This window comes from Coregonus lavaretus (genome assembly GCF_964263955.1).
Source record: "Coregonus lavaretus genome assembly, chromosome: 18".
Classification (NCBI taxonomy): Eukaryota; Metazoa; Chordata; class Actinopteri; order Salmoniformes; family Salmonidae; genus Coregonus; species Coregonus lavaretus.
Window position 1 is genome coordinate 35608410 of NC_140005.1, and position 20070 is coordinate 35628479.

General features: G+C 45.4%; 1 protein-coding gene across 1 annotated transcript in view; it reads left to right on the plus strand.

The window, feature by feature from the left end:
- fbxo34 (F-box protein 34) overlaps nucleotides 1-12411 on the plus strand; it is a 69200-nt gene extending 56789 nt beyond the window's left edge. Inside the window, 1 exon segment of the mRNA XM_084182292.1 lies at nucleotides 8481-12411. Within this exon segment, the coding sequence (XP_084038418.1) occupies nucleotides 8481-10968 (2488 nt within the window). The 3' untranslated portion in view covers nucleotides 10969-12411.
- The last annotated feature ends 7659 nt before the right edge of the window (nucleotides 12412-20070 follow it).

Here is a 20070-nt window from a genome sequence, read left to right on the forward strand (position 1 = left end):
GGAAAAACACACATAATAGTACAATTGGTTAGAGGGCTGTAAAACGGCAGCCATCTTCTCCGGCGCTGTTCCGGCGCTGTTCCGCTGTAGTGTAGCAAATCACTGTCTGAGCTTCAAGGACTTTTTGGTAACATCCGTTAATGGCTAACTGATATCAATCAGTAAGAGTGCAAGAACCATGCATACCATGATCGTCTATTAATTATTTGTTTTTCCAAATTGCATGTCTTTGTTGTTGCTTAAAGTGCTTTGAGATTGTAATGAAAAGCGGTATAAAGGTTAGATAAATTATTATTACAAAAAGTGTAGTTGTTGCCATGGCTATATCATATGAGCCCACTCACAGTTGTTGATGTTGGTGCCACACTTGTAACTGTGATTGCCCCTCTTCAGTCAACACGACACACACTAGAGCAGTGAAAACACTGGCTCTGGTGGGGGAGAGGAGAGTGACTGGGGCTACTGCAGGCCTTTCAAGGACACACAGCAGCGTGCTGTAATTCTCCCTCCCTTGGCACACCACTTTACATGCTCTCCAGCTAGCCAATTAGTATATGAAGCCACCCCAACCCCACCCCTAGAAAGCAGTGTGCGTGTCCCAAATGGCACCCTGTTATATACCCTGTGGGTCCTGGTCAAAAGTAGTGCACTATATATACAGTGCCTTCGGAAAGTATTCAGCCCCTTGACTTTTTCTACATGTTGTTAGGTTACAGCCTTATTCTAAAGTTGATTAAATTGTTTTTCCCCCTCATCAATCTACACACACTACCCCATAATGACAAAGCAAAAACTGGTTTTTAGAAATGTTTGTTAAATTATTTAAAATAAAAAGACATACATAAGTATTCAGACCCTTTACTCAGTACTTTGTTGAAGCACCTTTTGCAGCGATTACAGCCTCGAGTCTTCTTGGGTATGATGCTACAAGCATGGCACACCTGTATTTGGGGAGTTTTTCCAATTCTTCTCTGCAGATCCTCTCAAGCTCTGTCATGTTGGATGGGGAGCGTTGCTGCACAGCTATTTTCAGGTCTCTCCAGAGATGTTGGATCGGGTTCAAGTCCGGGCTCTGGCTGGGCCACTCAAGGACATTCAGAGACTTGTCCCGAAGCCACTCCTACGTTGTCTTGGCTGTGTGCTTAGGGTTGTTGTCCTGTTGGAAAGTGAACCTTCGCCCCAGTCTGAGGTCCTGAGTGTTCTGGAGCAGGTTTTCATCAAGGATCTCTCTACTTTGTGCCGTTCATCCATATGTGTTATTTCATAGTTTTGATGTCTTCATTATTATTATACAATGTAGAACATGGTAAAAAATTAAGAAAAACCCTTGAATGAGTAGGTGTGTCCAAACTTTTGACTGGTATGTGAAATAACACATATGGAATCATATAGTAACCAAAAAAGTGTTAAACAAATCAACATAGTTTATATTTTTGATTCTTCAAAGTAGCCACCCTTTGCCTTGATGACAGCTTTGGGGAAGGCCCTTTCCTGTTTCAGCATGACAATGCTCCCGTGCACAAAGCGAGCTCCATACAGAAATGGTTTGTTGAGATCGGTGTGACTGGCCTGCACAGAGCCCTGACCTCAACCCCATCGAACACCTTTTTGAGATTAATTGGAACGTAGACTGCAACACCAGGATGAGAGCATGTGGTGCAGAGACAGATTCTCGCCACGCCTAATCGCCCAACATCAGTGCCCGACCTCACTAATGCTCTTGTGGCTAAATGGAAGCAAGTCCCTGCAGCAATGTTCCAACATCTAGTGGAAAGCCTTCCCAGAAGATTGGAGGCTGTTATAGCAGCAAAGAGGGGATCAACTCCATATTAATGCCTATGATCACATACTTTTGGTCGTGTGTATGTGTGTGTGGTATGTATGTATATATGTGTATGTGTCCCCCCGGCTCACTCTTGGATTGCGTCCTACCTGACAGGTCGCTCCTACCAGGTGACGTGGCGAGAATCTGTCTCCGCACCACATGCTCTCATCCTGGTGTCCCCCAGGGCTCAGTTCTAGGCCCTCTCCTATTCTCGCTATACACCAAGTCACTTGGCTCTGTCATATCCTCACATGGCCTCTCCTATCATTGCTACGCAGACGACACACAATTAATCTTCTCCTTTCCCCCTTCTGATAACCAGGTGGCGAATCGCATCTCTGCATGTCTGGCAGACATATCAGTGTGGATGACGGATCACCACCTCAAGCTGAACCTCGGCAAGACGGAGCTGCTCTTCCTCCCAGGGAAGTACTGCCCGTTCCATGATCTCGCCATCACGGTTGACAACTCCGTTGTGTCCTCCTCCCAGAGTGCAAAGAGCCTTGGCGTGACCCTGGACAACACCCTGTCGTTCTCCGCTAACATCAAGGCGGTGACCCGATCCTGTAGGTTCATGCTCTACAACATTCGCAGAGTACGACCCTGCCTTACACAGGAAGCGGCACAGGTCCTAATCCAGGCACTTGTCATCTCCCGTCTGGATTACTGCAACTCGCTGTTGGCTGGGCTCCCTGCCTGTGCCATTAAACCCCTACAACTCTTCCAGAACGCCGCAGCCCGTCTGGTGTTCAACCTTCCCAAGTTCTCTCACGTCACCCCGCTCCTCTGCACACTCCACTGGCTTCCAGTTGAAGCTCGCATCTGCTACAAGACCATGGTGCTTGCCTACGGAGCTGTGAGGGGAACGGCACCTCCGTACCTTCAGGCTCTGATCAGTCCCTACACCCAAACGAGGGCATTGCGTTCATCCACCTTTGGCCTGCTGGCCCCCCTACCTACAGTGGGGGAAAAAAGTATTTAGTCAGCCACCAATTGTGCAAGTTCTCCCACTTAAAAAGATGAGAGAGGCCTGTAATTTTCATCATAGGTACACGTCAACTATGACAGACAAATTGAGAAAATCACATTGTAGGATTTTTTATGAATTTATTTGCAAATTATGGTGTAAAATAAGTATTTGGTCACCTACAAACAAGCAAGATTTCTGGCTCTCACAGACCTGTAACTTCTTCTTTAAGAGGCTCCTCTGTCCTCCACTCGTTACCTGTATTAATGGCACCTGTTTGAACTTGTTATCAGTATAAAAGACACCTGTCCACAACCTCAAACAGTCACACTCCAAACTCCACTATGGCCAAGACCAAAGAGCTGTCAAAGGACACCAGAAACAAAATTGTAGACCTGCACCAGGCTGGGAAGACTGAATCTGCAATAGGTAAGCAGCTTGGTTTGAAGAAATCAACTGTGGGAGCAATTATTAGGAAATGGAAGACATACAAGACCACTGATAATCTCCCTCGATCTGGGGCTCTACGCAAGATCTCACCCCGTGGGGTCAAAATGATCACAAGAACGGTGAGCAAAAATCCCAGAACCACACGGGGGGACCTAGTGAATGACCTGCAGAGAGCTGGGACCTAAGTAACAAAGCCTACCATCAGTAACACACTACGCCGCCAGGGACTCAAATCCTGCAGTGCCAGACGTGTCCCCCTGCTTAAGCCAGTACATGTCCAGGCCCGTCTGAAGTTTGCTAGAGTGTATTTGGATGATCCAGAAGAGGATTGGGAGAATGTCATATGGTCAGATGAAACCAAAATTGATCTTTTTGGTAAAAACTCAACTCGTCGTGTTTGGAGGACAAAGAATGCTGAGTTGCATCCAAAGAACACCATACCTACTGTGAAGCATGGGGGTGGAAATATCATGCTTTGGGGCTGTTTTTCTGCAAAGGGACCAAGACGACTGATCCGTGTAAAGGAAAGAAAATAAATGGGGCCATGTATCGTGAGATTTTGAGTGAAAACCTCCTTCCATCAGCAAGGGCATTGAAGATGAAACGTGGCTGGGTCTTTCAGCATGACAATGATCCCAAACACACCGCCCGGGCAACGAAGGAGTGGCTTCGTAAGAAGCATTTCAAGGTCCTGGAGTGGCCTAGCCAGTCTCCAGATCTCAACCCCATAGAAAATCTTTGGAGGGAGTTGAAAGTCCGTGTTGCCCAGTGACAGCCCCAAAACATCACTGCTCTAGAGGAGATCTGCATGGAGGAATGGGCCAAAATACCAGCAACAGTGTGTGAAAACCTTGTGAAGACTTACAGAAAACGTTTGACCTGTGTCATTGCCAACAAAGGGTATATAACAAAGTATTGAGAAACTTTTGTTGTTGACCAAATACTTATTTTCCACCATAATTTGCAAATAAATTCATAAAAAATCCTACAATGTGATTTTCTGGAGAAAAAAAATCTCATTTTGTCTGTCATAGTTGACGTGTACCTATGATGAAAATTACAGGCCTCTCTCATCTTTTTAAGTGGGAGAACTAGCACAATTGGTGGCTGACTAAATACTTTTTCCCCCATTGTATGCACCAATTTGTAAGTCGCTCTGGATAAGAGCGTCTGCTAAATGATGTAAATGTAAATATATATACACACATACAGTTGAAATCGGAAGTTTACATACATACACCTTAGCCAAATACATTAAAACTCAGTTTTTCACAATCCCTGACATTTAATCCTAGTAAAAATTCCCTGTCTTAGGTCAGTTAGGATCACCACTTTATTTTAAGAATGTGAAATATCAGAATAATAGTAGAGAGAGTGATTTATTTCAGCTTTTATTTCCTTCATCACATTCCCAGTGGGTCAGAAGTTTACATACACTCAATTAGTATTTGGTAGCATTGCCTTTAAATTGGTTCAAACGTTTCGGGTAGCCTTCCACAAGCTTCCCACAATAAGTTGGGTGAATTTTGGCCCATTCCTCCTGACAGAGCTGGTGTAACTGAGTCAGCTTTGTAGGCCTCCTTGCTCGCACATGCCTTTTCAGTTCTGCCCACAAATGTTCTATAGGATTGAGGTCAGGGCTTTGTGATGGCCACTCCAATACCTTGACTTTGTTGTCCTTAAGCCATTTTGCCACAGCTTTGGAAGTATGCTTGGGGTCATTGTCCATTTGGAAGACCCATTTGCGACCAAGCTTTAACTTCCTGACTGATGTCTTGAGATGTTGCTTCAATATATCCACATAATTTTCCTTCCTCATGATGCCATCTATTTTGTGAAGTGCATCAGTCCCTCCTGCAGCAAAGCACCCCAACATCATGATGCTGCCACCCCCGTGCTTCACAGTTGGGATGGTGTTCTTCAGCTTGCAAGGTACCCCCTTTTTCCTCCAAACATAACAATGGTCATTCAGTTCTATTTTTGTTTCATCAGACCAGAGGACAGTTCTCCAAAAAGTACTATTTTTGTCCCCATGTGCAGCTGCAAACCGTAGTCTGGCTTTTTTATGGCAGTTTTGGAGCAGTGGCTTCTTCCTTGCTGAGCGGCCTTTCAGGTTGTCGGTTTGGGACTAATTTTTTTATAGGATACTTTTGTACCTGTTTCCTCCAGCATCTTCACAAGGTCCTTTGCTGTTGTTCTTGGATTGATTTGCACTTTTCGCACAAAAGTACAGTCATCTTTAGGAGACAGAACACGTCTCCTTCCTGAGCGGTATGACGGCTGCGTGGTCCCATGGTGTTTATACTTGTGTACTGTTGTTTGTACAGATGAACGTGGTACCTTCATGCGTTTGGAAATTGCTCCCAAGGATGAACCAGACTTGTGGAGGTCTACAATTTTTTTTCCTGAGGTCTTGGCTGATTTCTTTTGATTTTCCCATGATGTCAAGCAAAGAGGCACTGAGTTTGAAGGTAGGCCTTGAAATACATCCACAGGTACACCTCCAATTGACTCAAATGATGTCAATTAGCCTATCAGAAGCTTCTAAAGCCATGACATCATTTTCTGGAATTTTCCAAGCTGTTTAAAGGCACAGTCAACTTAGTGTATGTAAACTTCTGACCCACTGGAAATGTGATACAGTGAATTATAAGTGAAATAATCTCTGTAAACAATTGTTGGAAAAATCACTTGTGTCATGCACAAAGTAGATGTCCTAACCGACTTGCCAAAACTATAGTTTTTGTTAACAAGAAATTTGTGGAGTGGTATGAAAAACTAGTTTTAATGACTCCAACCTAAGTGTATGTAAACTTCCGACTTCAACTGTATATAGAAAAGCCATTTGAGATGCAGCCAGTGCCTTTGCAGTCCCCTTGTTGCCCTCTAACCCATCCACCACCCCCTCCCCTGCATTACATCCCTGATTTGGTCACCTGAGGTGCTCCCTGCCTCCTCCCTTCTGTTCACGTTATCAGAGCTCCAGGGCTGCAGAGAAAAATGCCTTGTATGCCCTGCAGTGAAGAATGCCTTATATGTACTGCTGTCTGTCCTGTCCCACTTCGGCTGCTTGAAGTCCTGTGTGTCGTTGATATATTGTGTGTGTGTGTGTGTGTGTGTCAGGGGCTGGGTCAGCTGACAGGGCTTGTGTAAGGGCCCAGCTGTGTCTGGACTTCATAGGCTCTGTTCCCATTATGTCAGAGCAGAGGGAGGGAGACTGGGGGAACAGCAGCGGGAGGGAGGCTGGGACGGGGGAACAATGGAGGGAGGGCTGATGGACTGAGGGAGGCAGGCAGGCTGGGCTGGGGGAACAGCAACCCTTGTCTTTGCCGTCATCAGGTTTAGTGTGACACAGCTTTCCATATCCGAGACACACGTGTCCCAAATTGCACCCTATTCCATATTTAGTGCAGTACTTTTGACCAAGACCTAGGGCTCTGGTAGTTCACTATGTAGGGAATATGGTGCCATTTGGGAAGCAGACCGTGTATGCAGTGTGAACAAATAGGGTCACCTGGGTTTGAGCCACTCGATCCAAGGCATGGAGCTCTGCTGCCTCTCCCTGCCTGCCTGTCTGATCATTAGGATGAACGCGATCTCATAGATAAGTACCCAGTGCACAGTCGACACAAAACTCTACTCCAGTGTAAAGTAAGCTATGTATTCTTCAAGGCAAGCTCAGCAATTTTCCAATGTGTTAGTGTTTTCCTAAGGAAGGTTTTGCCAGAGGAATATATACTGAGTGTACAAAACATTGTGTGCTATTCAGAGGGTGAATGGGCAAGACAAAATGTTTAAGTGCCTTTGAACAGGGTATGGTAGTAGGTGCCAGGCGCACCGGTTTGAGTGTGTCACGAACTGCAACGCAGCTGGGTTTTTCACGCTCAACAGTTTCCCATGTGTATCAAGAATGGTCCACCACCCAAAGGACATCCAGCCAACCTGACACAACTATGGGAAGCATTGGAGTCAACGTGAGCCAGCATCCCCGTGGAACGCTTTCGACACCTTGTAGTCCATGCCCCCAATGAATTGAGGCTGTTCTGAGGGCAAAAAGGGGTGCAATTCAACATTAGGAAGGTGTTCCTAATGTTTTGTACACCCAGTGTATGTTGGCGGGCTCAGGCAGGGCAAATATTCCTCTCCATGCCAAGTGCAGAAACCTGTTCTTCAGTTTTTATTCAAGGGTTCCCTGCGACATTTGAGTTTATGAATATGGCTAACAACAGATTATTTCAATTTTGGCAAAGGGATTAGTGGAATAAGTTGAGGGATAATACAATACTATGTAATATTATTCATCTACAATGTACGTTCTTAACCATTGGTTACATGGGCCTGGAAGGCTCACAGGGATATTGGTATCCACAGTTCTACACCAATTATAAAATGTTCAACACACTTGTATTCCTAAACTACAAAATGTTCTCTCCGATGCCAAGAGGCAAGCCCTTTTTATAAACAAATGTTTGTGTTATCACTAATAGCACCAACGAATGGTGCACTCATTAGTTTAATGCATTTGCAGTAGGCCTAATGCAGTTTAATTAAGTGGAAATGTTTGAAGGCAACTTGGCGCGTATGGGGATTGGAGAACGGTGGTTCGACATGACGAGCGAGCAGTAGAGAGCTGTTCAATAGGCCTAAATATCCAATGAATAAATGTTTAAGAAAAACATAATTCAATAAATGTTCAAGATAAAAAAAAAGTGAACTCGACAGTGCACTTTCTATATTTGCTGGTTAGGGTTGGGGCGGGCCTCAGATTTTCACTATATCACATATAGTCGGGTGGTTGTGGACGGGTTGTTAGCAATTGCAGGTGGGTGTGGGTGAACAGACATCTGACCAAGCATCATTAGCCCCTCCCAGGCTCCAAAACGTTTGGGAACCCCTGCTCTATCTGTGTTGCAAATAGTACCCTATACCCTACATATTGTGCCATTTGGAATGCACTTTTCTTCTGCAGCTGACCTGAGGCCCAGTAGTCAGAGCATAGATAGAGGGGTATAGTTTGGGCTGTCCCACTTCCAACTGCATTTGTTGATAATACATTTGCTGCGTTGGCAAAATGTTCAGGACGTGTCAGATAGAAATATAATAACTAGAGCTGACTTAATTTGCTATTCTGCCTTCTATGAATATTCTCTAACCTTGCACCCTCCTGAACAGGCCGCTGTTTAGGCTGTCTTACCACATGCACCACAATAACGCTTTGATTCCTTTCTTCTGTTCCAGTGTTGCAGCCATGCACCTCAAGCCGTACCCCAAACTGCAGAAGAAAGAGCTCCACCTGGAGTCCAGCCAAGACAGCCAGAGAGGCCTTCACCATGTGAGCCAGCAGGGGGCCCTGTCTCTGAGGACAGAGTGGGGGGTCCGTCCGGCGGTGGCCCTGGTGGGCTCGCCTAGCAGCGGGCTCGGCCCGTGCACGGCCCGCTCCCCCCTCAGCGTCATATCCACCAACACCCTGTGCTGCAGTAACAACAACAACGGCGGCTCCAACCACCACAACAACAGTACCCATGGCAACAGAGGTAGTGGGCTGCAGACCTCAAGGCTGAGTGGGTCTGGGGGAGATGTATTCCACAGTAGTACAACCTGGGCCCGGAGGAAAACCTCTGAGACCTCCTTCACCACCACCTCGTCCCTGCTGCTCCTCTCCACCTCCTCCTGCACCTCCTCTACAGGCTCGGTGGGATCTGAGAACCAGGAGGCCTCCCTCAGCATCTCCTACCAGGGGGAGGACGGCGAGGGACCACTGGACATCTGGGCAGTCATCAAGCCTGGCAACACCAAGGAGAAAATCGCGATCTTCGCCTCGCCCCAGTGCCACAGCGGCCTCGTGAACGGTGGCGGTGGAGGAGAGTCGGTCAGGGAGGCGCGTGAGGGAGACTTGGTGAGCAGAAGCTCAGTGAGGACTGTGTCTGTGAAGATTAAAAGCTGCTGGGAGGACGAGGGTGGCTCTGTGGCCAAGCGCAAGAGGAGGTCAGGGCATCGGGGCCACCACCAGGACAGAGACAAACAGTCACCCAGAGCCCTGGAGACACAGAGCCCACTGAGTCCCACTGAGAACAGCCCTGTAGAGATGAGCCTCAGCGAGAGCCCCAGAGTGCCTGAATGTGGGGAGGTGGTTGTAGGGGAGGGTGGGGAGCAAGTGTGTAGGGTAGAGGGCGAGGAGGGGAGTGATACTGGGACAGGCAAGGCTCTCTCTGTGGTGGAGTTGGTGGCCTTCTTGGAGCAGAGAGCCAGCGACAAGCAGGTGGACTCTAAGCCTGTGTCTCTGCGGAGCTCCACTAGCATTACCTTATCCAGGGGGCTGTCACTGACCCTAGAGCTCCAGCAGCCCAGAGCCCCAGACCAGAGCCCCCAGGCGACAGAAGAGGAGGCAGAGTGTGTAAAGGTGTCGGACATGGTGGCCAAGCTGGAGTCGGAGTGCCTGAAGCGCCAGAGTGTTACAAGGGAAGGGTCCGGATCTGGGGGAGAGCTGTCGCGCAACAACAGCCTGCGGAGGAGGGTGGGCCGGGTGCTTCTGGCAGGAGCAGACGCATGCTCCATCTCAGCCCAGCCACCTACGTCTCCCACCGGGCCCCACCATGGACTAGAGGAGACCACAGGGGTGCAGCACCTCCACGCTAGTCCCTCTGAGGGCCATCCCTCTGTCAGCACCATCTACACGGACAAACTAGCTCCCAGCAGCTGCCATGAAGCTACCCACTGGGCTTCCTGTTCCTATGACCCAGCCTCTCCGTCTCACAGTGTGGACTCTGGGTGTGGAGCCTCCATCCACGTTGTCAGCGAGCCAGAGGAGATCTGTGAGGCCCAGGGGCAGCAGGAGGGGAGCATGGTCGTTGAGGCTGGGCAGGATCTGCACTTCCAGCTCCAGTCAGAGCAGGCCAGGGCTAGCAGCAGCAGTCTACAGAGTGAGGAGCCCCTCCCAGGCATGCTGTTCTTCTCACACCCTCTGCCCTCACAGCCGGCGCTAGAACAACAACACACACTCCCACACCCAGACAATACTCACACACACACTCACACAACCCTGGACACTGAGTCCAGCCCCAAACTCACCAGAGACTTAGTGGAACCCTCCAAGACTCAGCCCTGTGACCCTGCTATCACCTCCCTCCTCCTTGAAACCATATCGCACAGTGAGAACTGGGCCAAAGAGGAGGATGAGAGTGAAGAGAAGGCGGTGAGTGAAGGAGAGGGGAGTGCTTTTAGCCGGTGCGAGACCGTGCCTTTCCCCCTGCGCCGCCTTGTGTCTCACGAGTTCCTGGAGATGCGCTTTAAGATCCAGTTGCTCCTGGAACCCCAGCAGTACATGGCCTTCCTGCCCCACCACATCATCGTTAAGATGTTCTGCATGCTGCCCACAGAGAGCCTTGCAGCGCTTAAGTGCACCTGCCTCTACTTCAAGTTCCTCATCGAGAGCTACGGCATTCGACCCGCGGACTCCCGCTGGGTGTGCGACCCACGCTACAAAGACGATCCCTGCAAGCAGTGTAAAAAGCGGTATGGGCGCGGGGACGTGTCCCTCTGCCGATGGCACCACAAGCCCTACTGCCAGGCGCTGCCCTACGGCCCCGGGTACTGGATGTGTTGCCACGGCTCCCACAAAGACACGCCTGGCTGCAACGTCGGTCTCCACGACAACCGCTGGGTGCCCGCCTTCCATAGTATCAACATGCCAATCTATAAGAAACCCAGGGAGGTCACTGAGGAGTAGTGGTATAGACAATGGGAGAAGAAGTGACTTGACTTCAGTGTGCTTTATTTTGCCAATGAGGGCTTTGTGTGCGTGTGTCTGTGCATGTGCATTAATTTGTGGGGAGTTTCTGAGCGCAACCAGGTTGCTGGTACTGATGAGGAATCACTGGATCGCTTCCTTTACCACTTCCCCTTCTCCTGACCCTTAACCCCTGACCTCTAACCCCTCCTCAGGTCCTCTGAGATTGTCAGCACTTTAACCCTGGTCATAATTCTCAATCCTCAAAGGATTCTGTCAGGGTATACTTTTTACTTGCTTCAACGTTTTGGGTTAACACAGCTGATTCTGACCAGAGTGTATTGAAGAGAAAAGCTTTGTTTCAGCTTTCTCTTCAGTGTTGATGCTTAATGTGTCTCTCCTTGCCACAGCCATATTGTCTCATTCCTTATGCATTAACCAATACATTGGGATAGCTATTTTAGTCAAGGTAAGCCTATCAACGTTATGCTGTATACCCCACCCACAAGTGTGATTTACTCAGTGTGTTAATGTTGTTGTCTAAGTAGATACATACATTGCTGCAAGTCCCCGGTTTATGAAAAATGTGAATCAACCCCATCCTATATCCCATCCATATCCTGGCTCTTTCCCAAATGGCACCCTATTCCCTATGTAGTACACTACTTGTGTCCAGGGCCCATAGGGTGCCGTTTGGGATGTGGAATCTGTATCCCAACTCCACTGTATCAGTCTCTGGGTCAGAGAGGGAGAGGGTTTGTTGTCTGTCTGTATCTGGTTTGATTGGAAAAGGTTTGTTCTGAGTCTGGTTGTGTTTACATTGTACATAGTGCTACAGAGTCCTATATCAAAAACAGAGTGAAGAAGATTGACAAACAGCACGAGTATCTATGACTTTAATGCATTTATCTTCAGTTTGGTAAAAAAAAAAAAAATCTTATTTTGACCCTGTCATGTATATATTTATGAATGATTATTATTGGGTGTTTTACAGTGGGTCCCAGATGTATAACCCTTATGCTTATTGGCCACTCGCAGTGCTTTATTCTCTACCATTTTTTATGTGTGTCTGAAATGGCACAGAATTCCCTATATAGTGTACTACTTTTGATCAGAGCAATAGGGCTCTGGTTAAAAGTAGTGCACTATATATGGAATAGAGTGCCATTTGGGACAAGTGTTCATCCCTCTTTTATGATGCTGATATTTCTTGAAGGGAAACATTTATGGAAAAGTTCACCTGTGTGTGTCCTTTACAATGATTAACTGGACATGATCTAGAAAAGAAAAAGGAAAACAGGGTTGATTACAAAGGGGGAAAATAATGGTCTCTAAAAGCAGAGTTTGCCCCTAGATATATTTTTAAACAGTTTGTTGTATAATATTCCTGCTGTATTCTGTCTGCAAAGGCATTTTACTTCAATAAAGTGCATTCATTCTGAGGTTAACTTTCATAACCCACCTTTCCTTCTCATGGTGTCTTTAAACTGAAAGGAAGTGTACAGGTTACAACATAAAATGGAATATATTGTTCTTTACTGAATATTCTGGAATATAGACTTCATGTATATTTAGGGACTCCAGCCTTAAACAAATGTCACCCCTTTCTATTATTTATCACATCTTTCTGTCATTAAATAAAATGTAAACATACACTACCGGTCAAAAGTTTTAGAACACCTACACATGCAAGGGTTTTTCTTTATTTTTACTATTTTCTACATTGTAGAATAATAGTGAAGACATCAAAACTATGCAATAACACATATGGAATCATGTAGTAACCAAAAAAGTGATAAGCAAATTACAGCTTTATTCTAAAATGGATAAAATATTTGTTTTCCCCTCATCAATTTACACACAATACTCCATAATGACAAAGCGAAAACAGGTTTTTAGACATTTTTGCTAATGTATTAATAAAAAACGGATACCTTATTTACATAAGTATTCAGACCCTTTGCTATGAGACTCGAAATTGAAATCAGGTGCGTCCTGTTTCCATTGATCATCCTTGAGATGTTTCTACAACTTGATTGGAGTCCACCTGTGGTAAATTCAATTGATTTGACATGATTTGGAAAGGCACACACCTGTGTATACAGTGGGGAAAAAAAGTATTTAGTCAGCCACCAATTGTGCAAGTTCTCCCACTTAAAAAGATGAGAGAGGCCTGTAATTTTCATCATAGGTACACGTCAACTATGACAGACAAATTGAGAAAATCACATTGTAGGATTTTTAATGAATTTATTTGCAAATTATGGTGGAAAATAAGTATTTGGTCACCTACAAACAAGCAAGATTTCTGGCTCTCACAGACCTGTAACTTCTTCTTTAAGAGGCTCCTCTGTCCTCCACTCGTTACCTATATTAATGGCACCGGTTTGAACTTGTTATCAGTATAAAAGACACCTGTCCACAACCTCAAACAGTCACACTCCAAACTCCACTATGGCCAAGACCAAAGAGCTGTCAAAGGACACCAGAAACAAAATTGTAGACCTGCACCAGGCTGGGAAGACTGAATCTGCAATAGGTAAGCAGCTTGGTTTGAAGAAATCAACTGTGGGAGCAATTATTAGGAAATGGAAGACATACAAGACCACTGATAATCTCCCTCGATCTGGGGCTCCACACAAGATCTCACCCTGTGGGGTCAAAATGATCACAAGAACGGTGAGCAAAAATCCCAGAACCACACGGGGGGACCTAGTGAATGACCTGCAGAGAGCTGGGTCAAATCCTGCAGTGCAAGACGTGTCCCCCTGCTTAAGCCAGTACATGTCCAGGCCCGTCTGAAGTTTGCTAGAGTGCATTTGGATGATCCAGAAGAGAATTGGGAGAATGTCATATGGTCAGATGAAACCAAAATATAACTTTTTGGTAAAAACTCAACTCGTCGTGTTTGGAGGACAAAGAATGCTGAGTTGCATCCAAAGAACACCATACCTACTGTGAAGCATGGGGGTGGAAACATCATGCTTTGGGGCTGTTTTTCTGCAAAGGGACCAGGACGACTGATCCGTGTAAAGGAAATAATGAATGGGGCCATGTATCGTGAGATTTTGAGTGAAAACCTCCTTCCATCAGCAAGGGCATTGAAGATGAAACGTGGCTGGGTCTTTCAGCATGACAATGATCCCAAACACACCGCCCGGGCAACGAAGGAGTGGCTTCGTAAGAAGTATTTCAAGGTCCTGGAGTGGCCTAGCCAGTCTCCAGATCTCAACCCCATAGAAAATCTTTGGAGGGAGTTGAAAGTCCGTGTTGCCCAGCGACAGCCCCAAAACATCACTGCTCTAGAGGAGATCTGCATGGAGGAATGGGCCAAAATACCAGCAACAGTGTGTGAAAACCTTGTGAAGACTTACAGAAAACATTTGACCTATGTCATTGCCAACAAAGGGTGTATATAACAAAGTATTGAGAAACTTTTGTTATTGACCAAATACTTATTTTCCACCATAATTTGCAAATAAATTCATTAAAAATCCTACAATGTGATTTTCTGGATTATTTTTTCTCATTTTGTCTGTCATAGTTGACATGTACCTATGATGAAAATTACAGGCCTCTCTCATCTTTTTAAGTGGGAGAACTTGCACAATTGGTGGCTGACTAAATACTTTTTTCCCCCACTGTATAAACTCAGCAAAAAGAGAAACATCCCTTTTTCAGGACCCTGTCTTTTCAAAGATAATTCGTAAAAATCCAAATAACTTCACAGATCTTCATTGTAAAGGGTTTAAACACTGTTTCCCATGCTTGTTCAATGAACCATAAACAATTAATGAACATGCACCTGTGGAACGGTCGTTAAGACACTAACAGCTTACAGACGGTAGGCAATTAAGGTCACAGTTATGGAAACTGAAGAGGCCTTTCTACTGACTCTGAAAAACACCAAAAGAAAGATGCCCAGGGTCCCTGCTCATCTGTGTGAATGTGCCTTAGGCATGCTGCAAGGAGGCATGAGGACTGCAGATGTGGCCAGGGCAATAAATTGCAACGTCCATACTGTGAGACGCCTAAGACAGCGCTACAGGGAGACAGGACGGACAGCTGATCGTCCTCGCAGTGGCAGACCACGTGTAACAACACCTGCACAGGATCGGTACAACCGAACATCACACCTGTGGGACAGGTACAGGATGGCAATAACAACTGCCAGAGTTACACAAGGAACGCAAAATCCCTCCATCAGTGCTCAGACTCCGCAATAGGCTGAGAGAGGCTGGACTGAGGGCTTGTAGGCCTGTTGTAAGGCAGGCCCTCACCAGACATCACCGGCAACAACGTCGCCTATGGGCACAAACCCACCGTCGCTGGACCAGACAGGACTGGCAAAAAGTGCTTTTCACTGACGAGTCACAGTTTTGTCTCACCAGGGGTGATGGTCGGATTTGCGTTTATCGTCGAAGGAATGAGCGTTACACCGAGGCCTGTACTCTGGAGCGGGATCAATTTGGAGGTGGAGGGTCCGTCATGGTCTGGGGCTGTGTGTCACAGCATCATCGGACTGAGCTTGTTGTCATTGCGGGCAATCTCAACACTGCGCGTTACAGGGAAGACATCCTCCTCCCTCATGTGGTACCCTTCCTGCAGGCTCATCCTGACATGACCCTCCAGCATGACAATGCCACCAGCCATACTGCTCGTTCTGTGCGTGAATTCCTGCAAGACAGGAAGGTCAGTGTTCTGCCATGGCCAGCGAAGAGCTCGGATCTCAATCTGGGAACTTGCAGGTGCCTTGGTGGAAGAGTGGGGTAACATCTCACAGCAAGAACTGGCAAATCTGGTGCAGTCCATGAGGAGGAGATGCACTGCAGTACCTAATGCAGCTGGTGGCCACACCAGATACTGATTGTTACTTTTGAACCCCCCTTTGTTCAGGGACACATTATTCAATTTATGTTAGTCACATGTCTGTGGAACTTGTTCAGTTTGTCTGTTGTTGAATCTTGTGTTCATACAAATATTTACACATGTTAAGTTTGCTGAAAATAAACGCAGTTGACAGTGAGAGGACGTTTCTTTTTTTGCTGAGTTTATAAGCTCTGACAGAGCTCCAGAGTTCCTCTGTGGAGATGGAAGAACCTTCCAGAAGGACAACCATCTCAGCAGCACACCACCAATCACGACTTTATGGTAGAGTGGCCAGACGGAAGCCACTCCTCAGTAAAAGGCACATGACAGCCCGCTTGGAGTTTGTCAAAATGCACCTAAAGGACTCTCAGACCATGAGAAACAAGATTCTCTGGTCTGATGAAACCAAGATTGAACTCTTTGGCCTGACAAGCGTCACGTCTGGAGGAAACCTGGCACCATCCCTGCGGTGAAGCATGGTGGTGGCAACATCATGCTGTGGGGATGTTTTTCAGCGGCAGGGACTGGGAGACTAGTCAGGATCGAGGGAAAGATGAACGGCGCAAAGTACAGAGAGATCCTTGATGAACCTGCTCCAGAGGTCTCAGGACCTCAGACTGGGGTGAAGGTTCACCTTCCAACAGGACAACAACCCTGAGCACACAGCCAAGACAATGCAGGAGTGGCTTTGGGACAAGTCTCTGAATGTCCTTGAGTGGCCCAGCCAGAGTCCGGACTTGAACCTGATCGAATATCTCTGGAGAGGCATGAAAATAGCTGTGCAGCGACACTCCCCATCCAACCTGACAGAGCTTGAGAGGATCTGCAGAGAAGAATGGGAGAAACTCCCCAAAAACAGTTGTTCCAAGCTTGTAGCGTCATACCCAAGAAGACTCTAGGCTGTAATCGCTGCCAAAGTTGCTTCAACAAAGTACTAAAGTCTGAATACTTATTAGGTCATAGGAAATCCCAGGACATACAGTGCATTCGGAAAGTATTCAGACCCCTTGACTTTTTCCACATTTTGTTACGTTACAGCCTTATTCTAAAATTGATTAAATAATTTGTATTTACTCAGTGTACACACAATACCCCATAATGACAAAGAAAAATCAGGTTTTAGAAATGTTTGCAAATGTATTAAAAATAAAAACTGAAATATCAAATGTACATGACTTGTGTGGCTTCTGAACGTCATAGAGCAAACGTGTGTGGTTGTGAGAGTCAGATTTTCATAGCTTTTGTAGCTCAAACCATTTGGACTATACAGACCAGTGGTCACCAACCTTTTCTGAGTCAAAATGCAAGCCTATACAATATTAACCAATTAAAAACAGTTCTGTAGTAATGAGGTTTGTGCAGTAGGTTATAGGCCCAATATATTATCACTGCATATAGAGCCCCACAACGGAGGTGTTATAATATCCATAAAACCTAGCGGTCAAACAGAGAAATGGTTCCAATCGTTTTTCCACCATTCATGTTTCACATAGAGAATTTTAGAAGCACTTTTAAAAAGGACTGTGTTTTGTGTAGGCTTACCCTGGCGTGACGTTTTGATAACCATGTAAATCTCTCTCGGACAAGGTGACTTATCAATATATTCGGCTCTATTTACTCTGATTCGAAAATACTAATTAGCATCAACGTAGACATCATGCAAGACTACAAATCCCTGCAAGCTCCAGCACGTCATCTCTAGCTGACACCTTTGCTAACAGGTATTGTGTCAATTTAAAACATGCACAACATTTCACAGAATTGTCAATTTAAAGAAATGTAGCCAATTTATTAATTACTAAATGTAGCTAACATTAGATAGTTAATCCAGAGATTCTTACCTTTGCCTTGATTCGGCAGTCTCATCCAGATCATGGCATTTGTAGTTCTTTATGAAGCAACATTAGCGGCTAATTAGCGTTTCATTTTTGGGGGGTAATTACAGGTGACTATATTGATAAAAATCACCTTGTCCTAGAGATTTACACAGTTATGAAAACGTAATGCCAGGGTTAGCCTACACAAAACACAGCCTTTATTTTAAGTGTTTCTAAAATCCCCTATGGGAAATATGAATGGTGGAAGAACAATTGGAACCATTTCCTTGTTTGACCGCTAGGTTTTATGGGTATTATGACTCATACTGTGGTACTCTATTGGCTATGCTTGAATTGCCCTGCCAATTATATTTGAAAATATGTAGGTATATGATCACACTGGCAATAGATAATTTGTTGTATTACTTGTGAGGCACAGCTGAGTGAGCATAATTTCTTTTTTTATTACTGGACTAATGGCCTGAGGGGAGGGAGCGAGCAGCGGTGAGGCTGCCTCTCACCTGACTCACCGTCCCTCCACTGAGGAAAGGGGACACAGTCTTCCAGCTGATGGCGAAACTCAAGTCCCACTGCATTATTTCTGCATCATGCACCAATTCATGTTCTTACTTCTATGATCAGAGAAAGTGAAATATTCCTCAATATAAAAAAAAAGTTGCTAATAACGCAAGCTTATCGGAACACTTTGCTATACTCATTCATTGCAGCTGCAGTGCTGGTTGTAGCGTGAGTGGAAGTAGGGAGAACGTGCATTTTATGGCTTATAAAAGTGTTGACAGTTCTGAATAACAACATACATGAACTTACTCATTAAAACAGCAGCTCTTTGCGGTATTCCTTGAGTCTCTAGTCATGGTTTTAAAGTTTAGAAATCTCTATCAAATTTTCTGTGCGTTCGAGGTTTCTTTTTACAGTCTATGGCTCGACGAAACTGTGCAGACAGTGATCTGAGCTATCTGATTGGTCAGCGGTAGGCCTATTGGTGCACTTGATTTGTTCTCTGGGTCTGCCGGGTAGGTGGAATTCTACCTTCATTAACATGAAATGGTTCAAAATGGGAACACTGCCTTCCCGGCGCTAGGGCTGCTGAATCAAGTGCACTTATGGCCAACAGCACGAAACAAAAACAAAAAAATAGGAACACAAGACTTTATCGTTGTTTTTTTACAGAAATGTTTGGTAATCGACCGGTTGATAACCACTGCTACAGATGTTTTTGTATAAAAGACCCAGCCCCGGGCCCTTTCGGGATTCGCCCTTGTCTCATAAACACTGCTCTTGCTCAGTCCCCATTAATCACAGACTAATTGTTGGCATCTACAGATGCAGAAGAAATAGACTAATCCAATGGTACAACACAGAAGTCTTGGGCTTTTGACCAATCAATCTTTTTCAGAGCTACACTGATTGTGCAAAAAAATATCAGAATTGGGCTGCCTGTGTAAACGCAGCCTTTGAGTCAACTGTGGAACCTGTTTTTCTGTGAAGCAGTTCATTAGAATATACCAGTAAATAGTTACGGCACATGGAGGAAAATCTATTCCCAAGTGGGCCGGACCGGTAAAATCATGGTATATATAACTTAAAAACAACAACTTCAGATTGTTTTCTTTGTTTTAATACTATCAACATAAAACATAAAGCTGGAGCCTGAGGACAGTGTGTCCAAAATAGTACAAGCACAACATCACTATTAATCATAAAACACAAGTTTATTTGAAAATTCTAAAGAAAAAGAACACACAAACACACAATGCCTCAGTGATTCACAGAACTGTTTCACAGATCACAGAACTATATCAGGGTGTCATTTCTCAGGCAGAAATGTAGATACAAATAATGAAATCCTGTTCCCCAAACAAGTGCAAGAACCACAGAGTCAAGAATAGGTTAAATATACAAATAAAATAAAATCAATTAAAAACAATAGCACATCAACATATAAACATAAAGCTTGAGCCTGAGGACAGTGTGTCCAAAAGCACAACATCACTATTAATCATAAAACACCAAGTTATTTGAAATTCTGAGGACAAACACACAATGCCTCAGTGATACACAGAAGTATATCACAGATCACATAACTATATCAGGGTGTCTCATGCAGCACTTTAAGTGGGGTTGCATAGTTTATTTGACTCCTGATACCTGGCAACTTTTAGCTTTCACCAGCGCATCAATATCAGGCGTCACATCCTGAGTGGCAGCCAACTTCAGGATGTGATTCAAGTGCTTGTGCGTGAGCCTTGAGCGCAGCTTTGTTTTATTTATGCTCATTACAGAGAACTTGCTCACAAAGATATGTGGTTCCAAACATGCACAACAGTTTTGCAGCGAGGGCTGTCAAGTTGGGGTAACCTGGCAAGAGATTCTGATAAAATGTGTCCAAGCCAGC